The sequence below is a fragment of the Chaetodon auriga genome, chromosome 6 (assembly GCF_051107435.1).
Source record: "Chaetodon auriga isolate fChaAug3 chromosome 6, fChaAug3.hap1, whole genome shotgun sequence".
NCBI classification, from domain to species: Eukaryota; Metazoa; Chordata; class Actinopteri; order Chaetodontiformes; family Chaetodontidae; genus Chaetodon; species Chaetodon auriga.
In genome coordinates, this window is record NC_135079.1 from 4,980,500 (window position 1) to 4,998,645 (window position 18,146).

At 44.1% G+C, this 18,146-nt stretch overlaps 2 protein-coding genes across 3 annotated transcripts; one reads left to right on the forward strand and one right to left on the reverse strand.

The window, feature by feature from the left end:
* The first annotated feature begins 1,248 nt into the window (after positions 1–1,248).
* On the forward strand, positions 1,249–7,100 carry rlbp1b (retinaldehyde binding protein 1b). The gene is made up of 8 exons (XM_076732092.1): positions 1,249–1,333; positions 2,440–2,483; positions 3,918–4,046; positions 4,601–4,805; positions 5,037–5,215; positions 5,295–5,453; positions 5,601–5,711; positions 5,839–7,100. The coding sequence occupies exons 2-8, from the start codon at positions 2,472–2,474 to the stop codon at positions 5,965–5,967; spliced, it is 924 nt and encodes a 307-aa protein (XP_076588207.1). The 5' UTR covers positions 1,249–1,333; positions 2,440–2,471; the 3' UTR covers positions 5,968–7,100.
* A 348-nt stretch (positions 7,101–7,448) lies between these two features.
* abhd2b (abhydrolase domain containing 2, acylglycerol lipase b) lies at positions 7,449–16,835 on the reverse strand. Of its 2 annotated transcripts, XM_076734132.1 has the most exons (11): positions 16,719–16,835; positions 16,245–16,325; positions 15,626–15,856; positions 14,342–14,517; positions 13,738–13,905; positions 13,241–13,424; positions 13,046–13,138; positions 12,811–12,912; positions 12,635–12,704; positions 12,305–12,389; positions 7,449–9,969 (listed from the first exon to the last, which is right to left on the reverse strand). In XM_076734132.1, exons 3-11 carry the CDS (start codon positions 15,835–15,837, stop codon positions 9,743–9,745), a joined length of 1,317 nt encoding a protein of 438 aa, XP_076590247.1. In that variant the 5' UTR covers positions 15,838–15,856; positions 16,245–16,325; positions 16,719–16,835; the 3' UTR covers positions 7,449–9,742. The 2 variants fall into 2 exon arrangements, with proteins under 2 accessions (XP_076590247.1, XP_076590248.1); XM_076734133.1 differs by lacking the exon at positions 16,719–16,835 and having other exon boundaries at positions 16,193–16,261.
* Positions 16,836–18,146: the final 1,311 nt, after the last annotated feature.

The window sequence follows — 18,146 nt, forward strand, 5'->3', positions numbered from 1 at the left end:
GGGTTCTAATGTGCATGAGAGAAGTAATCTGATCACAGGGAATTGTGGGTAGTTTAGAATCCATGTTAACTGATATCAATGCAGCCAAGCCTAAATCCAAATCCTTGTGGAGGCCGTGGCCTCACATGTGTGGATATCTGTGGTTTATGAAATGAGATGTGAGGTAGATGCTGAAGCTCTCGCCCTCAGTCAGAATGATGGATTTCCAGTTGATTTGTGAGACGTCCTGAACAGAAATCTCTTTCTTCTAATATTTTCTGTTCCACAGGATATATCATGAACTGCCTGGTCGCTGATTTCCTGCTGCTGCTTCTCTTTTGCTTTGCTGTTTTTCCCTGTTTTCTTCTTTTAGCTTTTATCTTTCCCTTGTGGCTGTGTAGTGCTGCAACTACCACTTATTTTCATCAACGTTTCGTCTACCAATTGTTTTTTTCATTTATTGTTTGTAGTCTATGAATTATATAAAAAAAAAATTAGAAAATGGCCATAACGATTTCTCTCAGTCCAATTTGACATTTTCAAATTGTTTGATTTGTGCGACTCACAGTTGAGAAAGACATTTAATTTACAACAATATGAAAGAAAGAAAAGCAGCAAATCCAAAGTTAATTGATTATCGAATAGTTGCCACTTTGTTTCTGAATGAACTGAAGTCTGTTCATGCTGTAAAGTGGGAGCATGTGGACACCAAATCTGACGGCAGCTACAGACCAAAATATGCACCACTCAACAAAACTTACTGTCGCTCTGAACTAAAAGAGCCTCGATGCTTAATACCTTTAACTGCCGTCACCTGATTTCTGCTTAGTTTGCAACATGTGCAAATAGTATGTGTAAACGTCTAAAATGTCCAGGGAATTTGGTGGATTGGATTTATTTTTTAGATTTTGCTGCAGTTTTGTTTGCAGAGTAAAGGAAGCGACTTGAAAGCAGACTGAAGTGCCATCCATGCCTCCGAACATGTGAAACGCAGCATCTGAATGCAGGCTCCCCTCCCTCCTCACCTGAGCGTGATCACGTTGCAGAAATCAAACCGGCCACAATGGTCACTTTTCTCTCCAAGTCTCCTCGGAATGCAGTCAAATCCCCCCCACCCCCTTAAACCACCTCTTACCTAAAGCGTAAACTCAACATTACATCATCCAAAATGTGCACTGGCCCTCCCCCGTCCCCACCCCCTGCCACTTTTATGCTGATTGAAAAGAAAAAGAAATCTGTCGGATGTAATCTGGTGTGACGCCACTAATCCCAACACTACAAATCATAGGTCCCGTCCTCCTGGCTCCTCACAGACCCCTGCGACTCCCCGCCAGGAACTTCACATCCGCCTCAGGTAAGACTCCTCCGCTGATTGGCTGCTCCACGCTCTTCTCCTCATTGGCGTTCTCACATGAACCGGCATCAAACTAAAAAAAGAAATGTGGACGTTCGGCTGTATTTAACAAAAGTTTCTTCTTGAATTTTGAGGTATTTGATGCTAAATCCAAGTGAAGTGATGAGTGAAGCCCATTGTTGGTCAAATGCTGCTCAGTGGGTGCATCATGGGACTAATGCTGGCGAGGTTCAGAGCTGCCTTCCCACTGTGAGCAGCAATCCCAAAAATGCAAGAGCTCGTTGTGTTACAGCTTTGGATTTAAGTGTCTGAGTGGTTTATGTGACGTTAGAATTCAAAGCTGTCTGTGAAGGTGATGCTGAAGACATATGCCGGACACGCAGAATGGCAGCTGGAACGTCTTTCAGTCTCCCCAAAACATTTACATGTCAAATTTCACAGCACTTTTATTTTGAAAGGGTCGTGAATGTTTGTCTGCAGGTCAAACCTGTGAGAAAAATTCTCCAGGTTTCCAAAGATGACAGGGAAATGTGTGTAAAATGATGCTCGAGAGAACTGGGAATTTTCCAACAATTATATTCGTTATCGGTTAATTTGCTGGTTATTTTCTCCATAAAATGCAAGTTTAGAGTAGTTTAGTCTCTATAGATGACTTCTTTTGTTTGAACTGGTGTCTAAAAGCCAAAGATATTGAATTTACTGTCACATATCATGACATAGCAGAGACTAGAGTCCATTTGTTGATTAGAGTTAGAACAAGAGGATGCAAGTGCTGCAGGACGCTTTGACAAAAATGTCTTCTTTACTTCATGCATAAAGGTTTGAGCATGATACAAACTGAATTTCTGAATGTTTATGGTGATGCAGAATTTATCGGCATGATACTAAAGAGTTCAAACATTTGTGAGCTTGTTGATTATGAAACCAAAAGACTCTCAACCTTAAACCTCCTGTTAAATCACGCAGGAATGGGCCAATGCTAAATATAGCTGAATCAAGGTACCCTGTGACAGCAGAGAGGGTGGGATGAAGGAGATTAAAGTGGAGTACAGTGTGTCAATTGTTTTGTGTTTTTTACTGTGAAACCCTCTTTCATTTCCTTGCAGACAGTGCGAAGCTGATCTAAAGAGCAGGAGAGATGGCCGTGGTTGTGAGTACTTACACTTTCACTGACTTTAAACTGTGCTGGTCTGATTCTGCTCAGTGCAACATTTTGCATGGATACATGAACTGTGACGGGGGTGTTGAAGTTGGAGAGGCCTGTGCTTGAGTAATACTCACACACAAAAACCAACTGCCAAGATAAATACTTATTCATCTTCCCGTAACATGGACTCAGCTGCAGCTCAACATTTCTCAAGACCAAAGCCCATTGTTAGCAGCTACAGTAGCCTTAGCTGCTAATCTCTGATCCCTGCAGCAGGTCTGCGAGCGGCCCTTACTGTGTAGTTACAGGCTTTACCGGACTCATGTGAGGGGGATTAATCAAACACAGAGGCCTATTGATTATGCTCCGGCAACATTTTTGGACAGGCGTTTTGTCTCTAACGTGGATTAGACGTGTTTTAAACCGCACACAGCACAACCCTTGTGAGAGAATTACTGGCACAGTGAGGCGTTTAGCTTTTGTTCAACTTAGATGAAAAGATTTACGGGCATGTTTCTCTGCAGAGACGTTCAGTGTTCGCCGTCCTCCGTCACAGCAGACAGGCACAGATGTAACTGATAACACTGACGATGGATCTGTGCCCACAATACCAGGGCACAGGAACTGGCACAGCTAAATGGAATGCATCCATTATTAATGTCATTAATAATACCTGTGCTTTCCCTGCCATGATAAACTGTCCACTGTGGAAAGTTCCTATTCAGGTGTGGCTTATAGTACCAACAGCCTGCTGAGAGGCTTCCAGATGTGTAACATGTGATTCAGTGCTGACTTTATCTATTAGTGGAACGAAACGGGAATAGTTTTAGACTCAAAGCCACATTCGACTCTTATTATGACCTACTTATTGCTGCAGCTTGTGGGGCTGGGTATCAAACCTCAGTACATTTTGGTGTCAAATTCTGTTGGAATCAGATTTGTATTCATTAATATTTACAGATTTAAATCCTAATATTGCCAATCTCTGACTTTATCGATGCAAAGTTGAAGGTTTCTGCTTCAGTATCGGTGCTGAAAATCAAGTAATGGACAGGCACTTACATCAAAACAATGTTAGAAGACACCGAGCTCTTGTAGCTTGAAAATAATTTAAAATGATGAAGTTACTGTTGCTTCTGTCTGATACATCAGCTAGTGCACAAGTAAGATTTACTGTATTTATGCAGAACTGCACAATGCTAGTGTCAGCTGCAAGGTAATCAATGTGACTTATCAAACACATGTGAAGAATGTTAACACTTATTTAGCTGTGCCTGTTGCAAGGCCCTGGTTGTAGTGTGTGTAGTCTGGTGCTGGGAGCCACGACAGAGCTGTCATTAGGGTCAACATGACTGCTGGAAACAGTGTTACAGCAACACTTACTGTGGTCCCAGTAAGTCTTCTGCCTTCGCCTTAATACTGACTCCTCTATTTCAGAGTGGAACTTACCGTATGGTGTCAGAGGAGGAGCAGGCTCTCAGGGCCAAGCTGGAGCGCCTCACCGTCAAGGACCACGGACCAGTGTTTGGACCCTGCGCCAGCCTGCCAGACCACACCAAGCAGAAGGTAGGCAGACATGTTGGACACAAAACACAGTATTAAACTAAATATACCTGTTGAATTAAGCTGTGGTTCGTGTTCTTATTCTTTTCTCAGAGAGAAATTAGTTCATCATTAGTTCATCATTCACCATCCGTAGATAAAGTCAAATCCAGAGAGACTGGCTGTGCTGACGCTTGCATTTTCCAGCCACTATCCAGTCTTGACCACCCAAAGTCTACAATTTCCAGTGTTTTCAATGCATTCTTTCGTTTAATTCATTTAAATAAACATTAATTTCAGTATTGATGTGATAACACAAGGAAATGTACTGCAGGTGGGTTCTGACAAGAGCAAAAACTGGCTAGCGGGCTAGCATTGCATGCAGATAACCAAGTTAGCTCTCATACCTGCTGTCACTGCGGAAGGAAGCTAAGATAACACATTAAGTTAAGTTGAGCAGACACATGTGATGAAGGCAAACCTGAGTTCCTCACTCACAGAGTGCCAGCAAACTGGAGGCTTTAAGACCGAAGCTATCCAAAATGTGAGCTAACCGTCTGCTCTGGCTCCCCCTACAGGCCAAGGACGAGCTGAACGAGACAGATGAGAAGAGGGTGGCGGCAGCGAAGGAGCTGCGAGACATGATTAAGGAGAAGGCAGACGGAGGTGACGACCTGGCCAAAGGGGTGCAGGACACGTTTGGGGAGAAACCAGACAGCTTGCTGATCCGCTTCATCCGGGCCAGGAAGTACGACGTGCCCAGAGCCTTCGAACTCATGAAGGGTACAGAGAGAGAACAGTGTCTCCTGATTACATCTATGAGTCCAACATAAAAGAAAACAATAACAAACCTGTGAATCTGTCTGTATGATGAGAGTCTGGTGTCTGTTTTCTAATGATCCCAGAGTTGTTTATAGAGCCTCTGTCACTTTGTCAGTGGATGACATGAGCGGTCAATACCAACAGAAGCCAAATGTCCAGCCTGGCGTGACCCTACAATGTGTTTCCATCCAGGCTACGTGCGTTTCAGGAAGGATTACCCCGAGCTGTTTGAGAACCTGACCCCCGAGGCCGTACGCAGCACCATCGAGGCCGGCTACCCCGGCATCCTGCCCAGCAGAGACAAGTACGGCCGCGTGGTTCTGCTCTTCAACATCGAGAACTGGGACTACGAGGAGATCACCTTCGATGAGGTGAGGGAGGCTCTGAGCGACCGCATGTCCCACAAAGATTGAGTCAGTAAGCAGCCTAAACGTGTGTGTGTGTGTTCAGATCCTGCGTGCCTACTGCGTGATCCTGGAGAAGCTGCTGGAGAACGAGGAGACTCAGATCAACGGGTTCTGCATCATTGAGAACTTCAAGGGCTTCACCATGCAGCAGGCTTCAGGAATCAAACCCACCGAGCTCAAGAAGATGGTGGACATGCTGCAGGTGGGACAGTCTAAACTCAGGCCATGAGCCGGTCTGTTAGTGCGGGCGGATCGCAGGGTGGAGGAGATCTTTCAGCAGGACTCCCCTTCAGCGAAGGTTTTATCCAGAGTTATAACCAAACCACCTGACTGTCTCTTCTCCCACCAGGACTCGTTCCCTGCTCGTTTCAAAGCGGTGCACTTCATCCACCAGCCCTGGTACTTCACCACCACCTACAATGTGGTCAAACCACTGATGAAGAGCAAGCTGCTGGAGAGAGTGAGTTAGAGTTTATGACGACTTCTTACCTCAAACATCCGCTCAATTTGAATTTCCGATCGGACAGTTAAGCGCTGAAAATACCCACAGTCTCAAACGCGTCTAACGGCTGCTTTTCTTACGGTAGGTGTTCGTCCACGGAGACGAGCTGGAAAACTACTACAAGGAGTTTGACGCCGACATCCTTCCCTCTGAGTTCGACGGAAAAGGTTCCAAGTATGACGGCAAGGCCACAGCAGCCAAGCTGTTCGACTAAACGTCCTCCCTTTCTTTGCACCAAGCAGGCGAACGGCCATTATATAACAAAACCCCTCAGACTGCGGAGACTCAAAGCCCAATCCAGCTGTGTGGTTGGAGGAAAAAGGTTGTGAATGAAAGTCACAAGTGTGTGAGAAGTTTGAGTGATGTTTTCCAGACGTCCTGACAAAGCACAGACCAGCAGGAACGAGGCAGGTTCACCCACAATCACTCTTCCTCTCCACAGTACTCTGTATAACCAGTTTCCTTGGTTGACTTCACACCAGTTCAGAGTGAAAATCGACCTCAGACTGACTTGAAATTGCCAATTCATCACGCCGAACATTTAGGTGCTTTTTGCAAAATGTGTTATTTTCACACATTAAGGAGAATCTTAGACAGGCGCCGGTTTGACGCTTCCTCGTTGGTGTGTTCAAAGAAGCTCTGATTTTCCAGATTTGAGTTTGCTGGCAAACACCTTTTATTTTACAAAAAGACCAAATTCATAGTATTCTTTCCAATGTCCGATGTTTCACTGATTCACAAACACGAGATCTCAGAGCTCTTTGAAAGTCACCAATGGGGAAAAATTTCAAAACAGCACGAGCTTACACCTGAGTCACCACAGCTGTGTGACCAGTGACCAGATGTGCACGGTGGTGGGATCACCTATTTCAACAGATTTCAAGGCTCTGCAAGTTGATTTTCATCCCAAACTCAAATGAATGGACGCAAGTGGCTGTTCAAGAGGCAGGATTTAATCTAAAATGGCAGGGAAGGCAGGGAAAGTTTCAGCATTACTGTAAAGTATACACGGAAAAATTGATGCCACATTCACTGAAAACACCCACCGCCTGGCTTTGAGCAGCAGACTGAGATCTTCTGTCTCTCACCTCTGCTGTGGTGCTTTGTTTGGACCACGGTTCACCCACACAGCTCGCTCGAACACTGGCAGGCCCCAGCTTTCTCAGTCTCCACTCTCTGCCCCCGTCTCTCCTTCAAGTACGAGGCTGATACTCCAACAAGTGCCTGTCTCTCGTGTGTTTTTTAGATTGTTCTTCAGTATGAATACTATGAAGTGTTACCCACTGTGCTACCTGGTGCAACAATAAGACTGTCAATAAATGTACAATAAACTGTATATAAATGTAAGTTGTAGTCTTTGCATCACTTTCCAAATCTAAACAAGAGTCACTGCTAGCAGCTCTGTGAGGCTGCACAGCACTCCTAAAAGCGTTAGCATGCTAACATATAATATTCACCATGTTAGCATGCTAACATTTGACAGCTGAGGCTGATGGGTCTGATTTTGCAGATGTTTGGTTAAAAGTATTTTGAACCAAATTCAATGGCAGCTCACATAGCAGCCACATATCAACCTCATGCAGAGGAACGTCAGAGGGATTCATCCTCTGGGGGCCATGAATGTCAGATATTACTCTGTTGACAGCTTGGCTAGAAATCTAAAACCAGATGCTACAATGAACAGACAAAAAAAAATCAATGTGAAAAACATTTTTTAATGGGTGAGTTCAAATATGACTAATCAGTCCTGGCTGTCAGAACAAAACACATGATTAGAAATGTTACACATATATATGCTGATACAAACTACAGCGCCGTACAGAACAACAGGAACTGTAGAGACAGTAAAGTGCAGTCAGGACGTATTGCACATACAGACACAGAGGCGGTACAGTTGTATTAAATCTGATGGTTGAACTGATGATTAATAAGACAAGTATGGACTTGGGTGGAGTCTGCTGAATGTACAGTGTCTGACAGGATGTTACTCACGGGAAACTATGATTAATATCAAACATTCACATCGCAGGCACTCCTCAAAACAGAAAAAGAGAATAAGCCACAGAAGACAAAGTAAAACATCTGCACATGAACTTGACCTCTTACTTTGAGGCCTTTACTCCTCCATTCACTGTTTATGTAACTATTTGTTTTATGTGGCAAACTCCACCCGTCCTCTACGCAGCAATAAGCAGATTAAAACAAATCCCAAAAACCTTTCCCACCTGTAAAACTCATCAGTTAGTCCTTGTTCACAGATACGAGACGTTCGCTGTTTTTGAGCCGAAGCCACGAGGCTTTTTTAGGTCATCATTGAAAGGTTCAAGGCTGAGCCACTTCTTTATTGAAAAGTGAGACGTGCTTTGGTCCATTTGTTTAATAAGTGCATAAATTGAGAGATCGCAATTGGATTTCCTATTTAATACGCTTACTGCTTGTGTCCCATTTGCACTCTCTCCTCTCCTTTCTGTTGAGGCTGTAAACACGGTTTGACCCAGCTCTGTCCTCACCGGCCCCTCAGTCACGTATACGTCTTCAGCGTCCTGGATTGTAAAGATCTAAAAGCTTTTCTGTGGTCATAATCAGAGCAGCATTTGGGAAAATTAAACCGCCTGAACGTCCTCATGCTATTGCAGGAGGTGTTACAGTGCTGCTGTTACTGCTGCTTTTAAGGTACCGAGGAACAATTAGATGGAAAAGGACGAGCTGACCTTGAGCAGTACAATGTGTGGAGTCAATGTTAATGCCAAAATCCTTTCAACGACACACAAAGACTGTTAGAAAAACCTCACTGAACCGAAGATAAGATTGTCTGTTTGTGTAACTCTTAGTCCTCCTTAAAAGTCTGACACCCTGATTCTGGAGAGTGGTGTCAAAAAGGGCACAATGATGCCTCAAAATATATAAATAAACCAAACTGGGTGTTATTTAACACGTTTCTCCTGCAAAATTCTCTGATTGGAAACAAACAAGATCATATTAAGGAAATCTGAGTTTGACCGGACTCGACAGACGTTATGTTGAGCCTTAAGAACAGCTGGAAACCATCACTGTAAACCATAAATCCTGTCATACTGCTGCTGATCGGAGGTAGCTCAATGACTCCAGAGAAGCCAGAAACCAAATGTGTAGCAGATTCACGTTTATATTAAGGCACTTCAATCTGGTCATGAACTTCACAAGTTCAGTTTTTTTCACTAGAAAACAACAACATGCTTCAAAATGTGACAGATGCTGGTCATCACGTGTATTTTAAAGTGCATTTTATGGTTATGCTTTTAAGGCTTCTGGCTATTTGCTAAATAAATGTGCCCGTCACACTTCACTAAGACGATTTTCCAGTTTTTCTGATTTATGCCAGATGTCTAATTTGTAATCTGGTCTGTGAATATTTGAAAAACAGATGACTGTCTTTCTTAAAATTATTAAACTAATGCCACTTGAGTGCACACAAACATAGAAAAACATGATTTATGAACACAATTTTGAGATCTTATGAAAACCAGTTTGATTGAGATTCCCTGGAGCGCACAAAAAATATGATTCAGGAAAATAAAGAGAGATATCTGCTTCTGAAAATGAACCCTTCATGTAGTATCTAGGAAGCAGTAATTCATGTAGAAAAGTAGTTCTGTCTTCTTTCTACCTGCAGGTCAAAGGTCACCCTGCTGTCCAAACCTAAGACGCAGCAGCTGCCAAACACCAGCAGAGGGTGAAGTTGTGTTACGTGGAGGTTAAATGAGAAAACCAGCAGGAAGCATGTCACCATGGGGTCATATTACATTTTCCAGTCTTGTCATCTGATGTGAGTTTCAGTTTACAGCTCGGTGTACGAACTTCCCCTCAGCCGGCCTTTTCTAATCTACTTTCATCCATGTCATTTCCCACATTTCCCAGAATTACCTATGAATATGTCAGCTCATTGTTACAGAAGGCTGAGTGTGTGTCTGTGTGTTTTTGGTCTGTTGTTTTGTCTCCAGACATCTTTGTTACCCGCTGACTGTTACACCTGCGCTCTGCAGGTGGGAGTTCACGTCCTGGTGGCTGCTCCTCTGGCAGGCCGGCCGGTCCCTCTCCCAGTGGCAGATGGCGTCGGTGTACTCGACGATGACCTTGTCCATCCAGGTGAGGGGCTGAGGGAACAGCACGGCTCCCTCAAAGAAGCCCAGGTGGCCTCCATGTTGGGTCAGGGCAAATATCACATTGGGCATCTTCTCTGCAGAGACAACGAGGAGGAGTGTTCAACAGTGTTAAACACCTAACTTAATGAGATCCCTCCAAACAGCTGCTGAGCCATGGAGGAAGTGTCTGTAACAGGAAGTTAGGGCTGCTTTGGGTTCTCAGTGAACTCGCCTTATCAGCTACTGATGCTGTGAACCAATCACCAGAGCTCCCCATGACATCAGCTCTTATGTGTTAAGTTCCAGTTCACCAGCTGGATGAACTGAATCTAGAGCAAGTCCAGCTGCTCTTGACTGGACATACTGCCTCCAATATCATCTTAAAAATAAGGAAGCATCAAACTGACTCACTCACAGTGTTTGGTTCGTGTTTTAAGTTCCAATAACAGATATTTTCTGGCCACTTGGGGGCAGCAGAGACAATAACATCGACACATTATCGCTTCATACAGTTGACATGCAAACGGAGCAGCGTTAGCATTCATGTGGATTTGTGTTTCAGGCCACCTGATGACATTAGGTTCAATATTTACTCTTCTTTCAGCTCTGTTTGGTCTCTACCAGCTCCTCAGGGCTCTTCAGCTGCTGAATGCTCCACTAGGTTCACCGACTCGTCGCTAACTTTGTCTGTCTGCTGTCTGGCCGTGTACAGCGAGTTTTTCGAACAGAAAGAGCGAAACAATCAACTCAAAGACTCTAAAAAGCTCCGTAGAGCTGAGAGGAAGTGCAGAGTCTGGTGATAATCATCTGTCAGTTAATGCTGATCCCTTTCATATTAGTCATAACCACTGTCATTATAAAATACTGATTAAAGCCTCTTTAAAGCTGCAATAAGTGATTTTTGACCACTTCTACAAATACCCCAAATCACCCTCAGAGAACCACAACCATGACATACTGTACATACTGTACTACTGGCCCATTAAGCTGCAGTGACTGATAAGATGGCACATAACTGCCTATTTGCACATCCAGCAGACAACATGGAGTTCATGTCACATGATTAGAGCACTATTTGGCACCTAGAAACAGACAGTGCTGGTAAAGACTGTGGAACAGAAGCATCATTGTCTCACTTTGACTTCCTGGTCAGGCCTCTCCAGCCGTTTGGTAACTAAAGGCCCTCTGGTCTCGTCAACGTGAAGGTAAATAATTAAGCTCTCCTGCTCTGCGGAGGTATCGATAAAACGGCTCGGTGACTGACTGTGAGGCCCGTGGCCAAGACGTTTGAAGACGCCAGCCTCTTTCCCTTTCTGTTACGCTACACCACCGACACACTTTCTCCTGTTTACGTGTGTGTGCAGCGTGTAACAAACACACTTCAATTCAGCGAGATGCTGGGGGTTACTTCATTAGTTTTATCTATAATATAACTGTACAGATTAGTTTGGACCTTGTATAAATACCTACAAATGAGTCACTGTAAGTTAAGACGTGAATAATCTAAGAAAAAAAAATTTCATTCTGTGTGTTCATGTTTCCTTGAAGTAAAGGACAAGCTTCGAATTTGACTTGTCAAGGTCTTGGTTGTAACACACACTGATTTACATGCACAGGGGCTAGTGCATGTGACCTACTGAGGCAACACACACACACAAACACACACAAACACAAGCGCACTGCTGTGTGTGTGTGTGTGTGTGTGTGTGTGTGTGTATATATATATGTGTATATATATATATATATATATATATCTCTCCAACAGCCCGGGTGGATGACATGGCCCTGAAAAATTCAGCATGTCACTGTCTGAGCTGGGCGGTGTTGAGCGGATAGCCGTGACAAGACTTTATCAACACTTAAGACTCCAGTGTCCGGCTCCGGTGGAGGGAGGACAACGGGTTCATTGGCTCTACACTTGTCTGAGGACAACGTTTCACCGCTGTAGTCATCCTATTATATTCAAAACAAACATCAACACATGAGCCGTTATGACAACAGTTTAGTTAAGCCTTAAGATGTGCGGGGGGGGGTTATACCTGCAGACTTCCATATGACTGTTTTTATCAGGTGTGAATGACTATGTTTTATTAGAAATGGATGTACATTATTGTTTTATTATAAGCGGCTTTAATGCGTGATGCTCCTATTTTCTGATTGGCCCGTTAAGGCAGTTTTGAAAAGTACTTTACATCCTTTGTCTCTTAAGCATGAGACCCTGATGAAGTCTTTTCTACCAAAAACATGTTGGTTTTTATGTACCAGGGACGATGACTCATTTAAATCCTTGTGAGTACAACACACAAAATACTTTTACTGTTTCTGATGAGTAACTACATCATGACCAATGCAACATCCACCTTCACATAATACCCCCAATATGTCTAATTACCCAGCACTGATGAGTGACTCTTGTCTATGAACACAAACCTGCGAGTGTGCGAGGAATAGCCAGCAGCGACTGATGAACTAGTGGGTCGTCTGAGGAGTTTACCAGGAGGAGAGGCACAGTCACCTGGACATGACACGACAGTTTGTTACTGAATGACTTGGCAAGGCCTGGTCGCACAACTGCTTCTGGAAGGAGCAGCAGCAGCAGTAATAGTAGTAGTTTGAGGAGAAGATGCTATAATAGTGAGTTAGTCAAGGTAGTGCAGTAGTTGTAGAAGCAATAGTAGACAGTAGTAGATGTATTGATATTAGCAGCACATCAAAGTAAAGCAAACTGCGTGTCGTATCAAGCTTTCACTTGTCACTCACGTTGTGGATGTAATGCACACAGCTCTCCTTCTCGTAGTACTCCTTCAACGAGCTGTAGCCGTGAAATTTTCTGTAGCACAAATCGTGCGATAACATCAGTGACACAGATAAGAGCTGTAGAGTCAGGAACGGCCATCGGCGGCCGAAATCTAGATCAAAATCCACGTAAACCTCACCTCATGATGCTGTCATCGATCTGCATCAGAGACGTGGCTGCGTACAGTCTGTTCATGTCGGCATCGCCGATGTTGCTGGAGTTCAGGCTGAGCAAACTGCTCCTGTTGAACAGCACAATAAAGGTTTTTAGACCAATCAGGGCAGGAAGCTAAACTGTTGATTGATGCTTCAATGCACGTAGGATGAAAGGTGAATATATCTGTAACTTTACAAACTGTTGTTGTGTTTCTCCACCTGTGTGAAAGGACGAGCTTCTTCATGTTGTCCGCTAACACGAAGTTGTAGAGCCTCCGGCACTGATCCCACTGGAGGAATGTTTCCTGGGCCCTGCACCACATTATGGTAGGAAAAACCCTCATAATGTATACTCAGAGGTTTCGACAAATGTGCTGTTTTAGAAATGATTTAATTCTCCTGCATTCTACCAACCTGAGGGCGCTGTAACCCTGACAGACGCTGACACAGCAGAGCACTCGGTCCTGGTTCGATTTGTTCTCACCCAGGAACTTACAGACAATGTTTCCCCCCAGACTGAAGCCCACCACCACCAGCAGCGTCTGGGGAAAAGCTCGCTTGATGTGGCCCACCATGGCCGCAAACTCCCAGGTACAACCTGAATGTAAGACACACTTTTACAACGGTCGTATCACTGAAGTGTGGCATTAGATTAGATGGTTAATTTAAAAGTTATGTTTTATTTAAAGGCTCTGATACTGCCGCCCCCTCCCACTGAAGATCTTCCACCCTTCCCCCTTTCACTGTCTCCTTCCAGCTCATAAAATTAGCTTTTCTAAGTGTTTTCATGTGTTGCAACGTTGACTCATTTTGCTTTGCTTCCTCTAACTTTAGTTCTGTCGTCAACTTCCTCAACAACATGTCATCACACCCACAAGTCAGAGACTACCGCGTGACGTTTCCCTCGTTACCGTAGGTGAACATGCGCGGCGAGGTGAGCTCCACGTTGGGCAGAGCTCCCAGGTGGTTGAGGACGGCACAGCGGTAACCCTGCCGCTGGGAGTGATCCACGAAGGTCCGAATGTAGTTCTTCTCGCTATGGTTTCCGATCCCAGGGCAGATTACCATGGTAATGTCATCTGACACACACACACAGAGACAAACATGAGCCAACACACACACATAAGCATACAAATTGGAGTCATGTGTGGGCATAAAATCGATGCTATGAGTGTGTGTGTTTGCACGTTGATTTAATTGGCTGCTGAAATGCATGGCATTTTCGCTCCAGGGAGTTCATTAGCGGTCTTCCAGCGCGTGCATGCTGTAGTATGAGCTGATTGTTACTTGAGGCTGATGAGCTCGCAATCCAAACAAGCACATAAAGCTCAGGAGGAAAGACGGGTAGATAAAAACAGCTTAACAAATCCACAACTAGCGAGGTCTTCATCGAAAAATAAGCTTTAAAAGTGTGACAGAAGATCAGTAGCTGTGTGATTAAATCCTAAACACGCAGTAAATCCAAAGCCAGCTGTTTTTTCGGCTTTACAGGACAGACTACTGTTTGTGTCTGACCTCCTGTGCTGTGATCTCCATGTGCTTCAAAGAGGTCAAAGGTCGCCGTGGCCCCGTCCTGCATCTGGAGGAACTTGCGGACCCCGCAGGGCGTCGGGGTGTTGACACGTCCCATCTTGCCGTACAGAGCTGTCTGCAGATGACCACTCTTACCCCACAGCAAGGGAGGAATGTATCTGAAGAGAAGGACGCGCTCCAGATTACATTACAGTTGTGAACACAGTCTTAGCAAAGAGTAGCCAACCACAGACAAGCACACATACCACTCTAACTATAGGAGGTGGCAGACAAATCTACAGGCACCGTCAGCCATTTCACTGAGCGGCCCTGGCAGCTGAGTTGGATTTGAACTCTGAGCTAGAGGAGATTACTTCATTTGTGGTTGACGTTTTCATATCACCACATTACGTAACTCGACACACCTTATTCCCACGCACTTGCCACACTACTCATTCTTGTTCAAATACAAGCAGCTGAGCTGTGTTTGGCATAAAGGGACCTTAGCTTTAGCATTCGCTTTATTAAACACATCGCTGCAGACACTCCCTCTGTAAACACAATGCGCAAGTGCAGAGCAGAGACTGAACATCTACACTGATTTTACACAGAAGAAGCACCACCAAGGCGTGACAGCACAGGGGGAGCAGAAACATGCTTTTCATTGGCTGACTGAAGCCCTCTGTCAATCAGTGTGCTCTCCATTTTTCAGGTATAAGGCAGCTCATACAGTCACTGTCAGCTACCAAACTTCTCGCCTCTCAAAACACACATTTCTTCTCTTTTTAGGCATTCACTTTTTTATTTAGCTATTTTTATATGAGGGATGTTTTTGTCTAACTTGTGACTTTCATTACTCTCCATCTGTTTTTCGGCTCTTTCTCCTCACTGTGGGAAAACTTAATAGAGTGAAAATGAAGGTCACACCAAAGTCAACAAGACCAAGTCACGAATGACATGTCAAGTCCGCATCCCAGAAACCAGTTCAAGTGCAGCTCGGAATGCTGTTTCTGCAAATCATTCTGTCAGATGTCCCATTACTTGTCTTGAAAAGCCATGTCGGTGAACCTCACATCTATCTCCTCCTTGTGACGGACTCATTCCCAGGCAGCTCACTGATCTGTCACCTCCCCTCTGTCAGTGGTTGCATGATAGCAGCGGGCTTATTTGTTAATTAGCCAGGTGTGGCACCTGTATCTCAGGTGATCAAGACGCCGATTAACAATGCAGAAGTCGTCCAGTGTTCCTCGTCTTTAAAACTGGGACTAGATAATCATAAACACTCACTCTTTGGTCAGCATCGGGCAGGATTTGAGCAGGAAGCGGCTGAGCGGTGTGTCCTGGTAGGTGATGTCTGGTGGTGCTGTGGTACTCTTCAGGTTCAGACAGCGGACGATGATGTAGAGGACAGTTGCCACGGCTGCCAGCTTCACGCCATCAAACATGGCGGGCAGCTCCGGGCCGAAGGTGTTCATGTCACCGTCCTGGAGGGTGGTCATCGTGGACACGGGAGAGGACCTATACACAGCGTGTTAGGAAAGTTTACATGACTTAAGAGCTTACAGGTGGTGGAATTAGACATACACATAACATAAAACAGCCTTTAAAACTGAACCCCCTTCAATTTGCACACATTTCTGACTGTTTATCTCAGAGTCAAGTATTTTTTAGGGTGCTGTGCTGCAGTTCCTCTCTTTGGAGAGCTGCTGGCCCTGGAAACACGTCTGTAGTCTGAGGTCAGTGCTTAAACGCTGGCTCGCAAAATAGCATATATTGGATGTTTCATTCAAAAGCGCTTATGCTGATATTGATCACAGCTCAACTCATACTGATCAAGTCCTTCTGGACACTTACTAGCATTAACCAGCAGAGATGCTCTCTGTTGATTTCACCCGGTTTCACCCACCTTGTTGTCTAGCTTTGAAGGAGACACAGTGGTCGTGGTCCCTCCTTTATGAAACCAAAGTCAGATGATGCGCACTCAGTGCTGGAAAACACAGTTCAACCTCCTTAATAACAACTTACTGGATTCAATTCAACAAAAAACTACAACAGAAACCTGAAAAAACATCGTGTTATTCGCTATGACAGATAGCTAGACAGGTAGGCCTACTTTAGTTTAAACTTCAAAAAACTAGCTAAACTAGCTAAAACTAGCTAAACTAGCAGAGACTGGAGCAAACAGCCCGTTGTGTTCCGGTTAGCTTAAATGAGTCACAGGTATCCCTGCCCTCAGCTTCTTGTACTCTTTTGTCACTCAGGTAAAACTGTCTCCAAAGTGGGTCGAGGCTAAACTGACGACCTCAAAAAACAGGAACACTAATCGGACATTGCGTAAAGTTTTTGTTTTAAAGTATTCAGATACCATTTTCGGTCTTACCATCGTGTTTTGCGGAGTCTGGCCGGGTTCTGGTTGGATCCACCCGGAGTTGAGCTCCGTCTCTGGACACCGTCTGTTTACAACAGCGGAGCTGACCAGGGAGCTCAGGGTGCGTTCACCTGTTCTTAAAAAGCTCCGACTTTTCAGAAACCACTAGTAACTACAGCTAACCATAAAATAACACAGTTTAGATTCTTCTTTGCATCACTTTACGTGTATTCACAAAGCACTTATCACAGCGCGTGTATATATTTGCTTCTCTTATTTTGAGACGAAGCCTATTTGGGCGTCCGTGTTCGTCGAGCTTGTAAAAAGAGGATATCCGACAGCACCGGAAGGCAGCATAACAAACAGCGGTGTACCTTACTTCCTACTTCGCTGAAACTACAGATGTCTAATTTATAGTAACACGCTGCGGTTTCACCGAGAGGATCCACATTGCAGACCGCTGCAGGCCTGCAGTTTATATCGACACACAAATATAATTTACACAGACACTACTGACATTTTATTCCATAATGATAGTTAATATCTAGGGTATCATATAACTGAATGAGATCACAAAAAATTACAAGTTCCCACACAAAGATATTATTGCATATATAAATATAGCAGTAATATGATTCACTTTAGAGTATATGTGATACCATAAGAGATTAAAAATGTAGGCAGAGTGACAGTTATGTGAGGCGACTGTTACTTCAGCCAGGCACTTTTGCATTGAGTTTTTAACCACTGGAGGGCGCTATTCACTAATGGGACATACAGTATGACGACTTAATTTTCATTCACAGTGACCTGATCATGATCTTAATACAGTTCTGCTGATAATTGTGTAGTATCACTCGAAAGTTTATTATAGTTTTATTAGAATATGATATTAATTTTCTTATGAAATAGTTACACTGTATTTATGTATTTACTTTAAGTAAATATTTTTGCAGACTGGCTGCAACATACAGACCCATCACACCGTTTCTTACCAATCTAGCCCACATTTACCAAACCACTAACATAATAATTCAAATTTAGCAAGAAAACTCTATATCTCTAGTCCCAAATGAAGCTGAGTCCCTACACTTCAGTTTAGGTTGTTGCACCCATTCAGTTTGACACAGTTTCAATGAACCTTTTGAGCAAAAACAGCTGTACGAACCATGAGCATCAAAATGAGGTTTCGGCTCCCCTGTAGCATTTTTTTCTTCCAAAGAAACGAAGCCACAGGAACGCACACTCCCCTCCTCAATCATTTTCACTTCTTTATCAATGACGTGCTTATAAGTGTGAATCCTCACTCGTATCTCCAGATGAGGACAGAAGTGAAAGAGGCTTCATCTTGTTTTTGAGCACGAGACAGAAGTGAAAATTCACTGATACACACCAGTCACAGATTTATGAATTCTCACCACGCTTCATTTTCACAAGGTT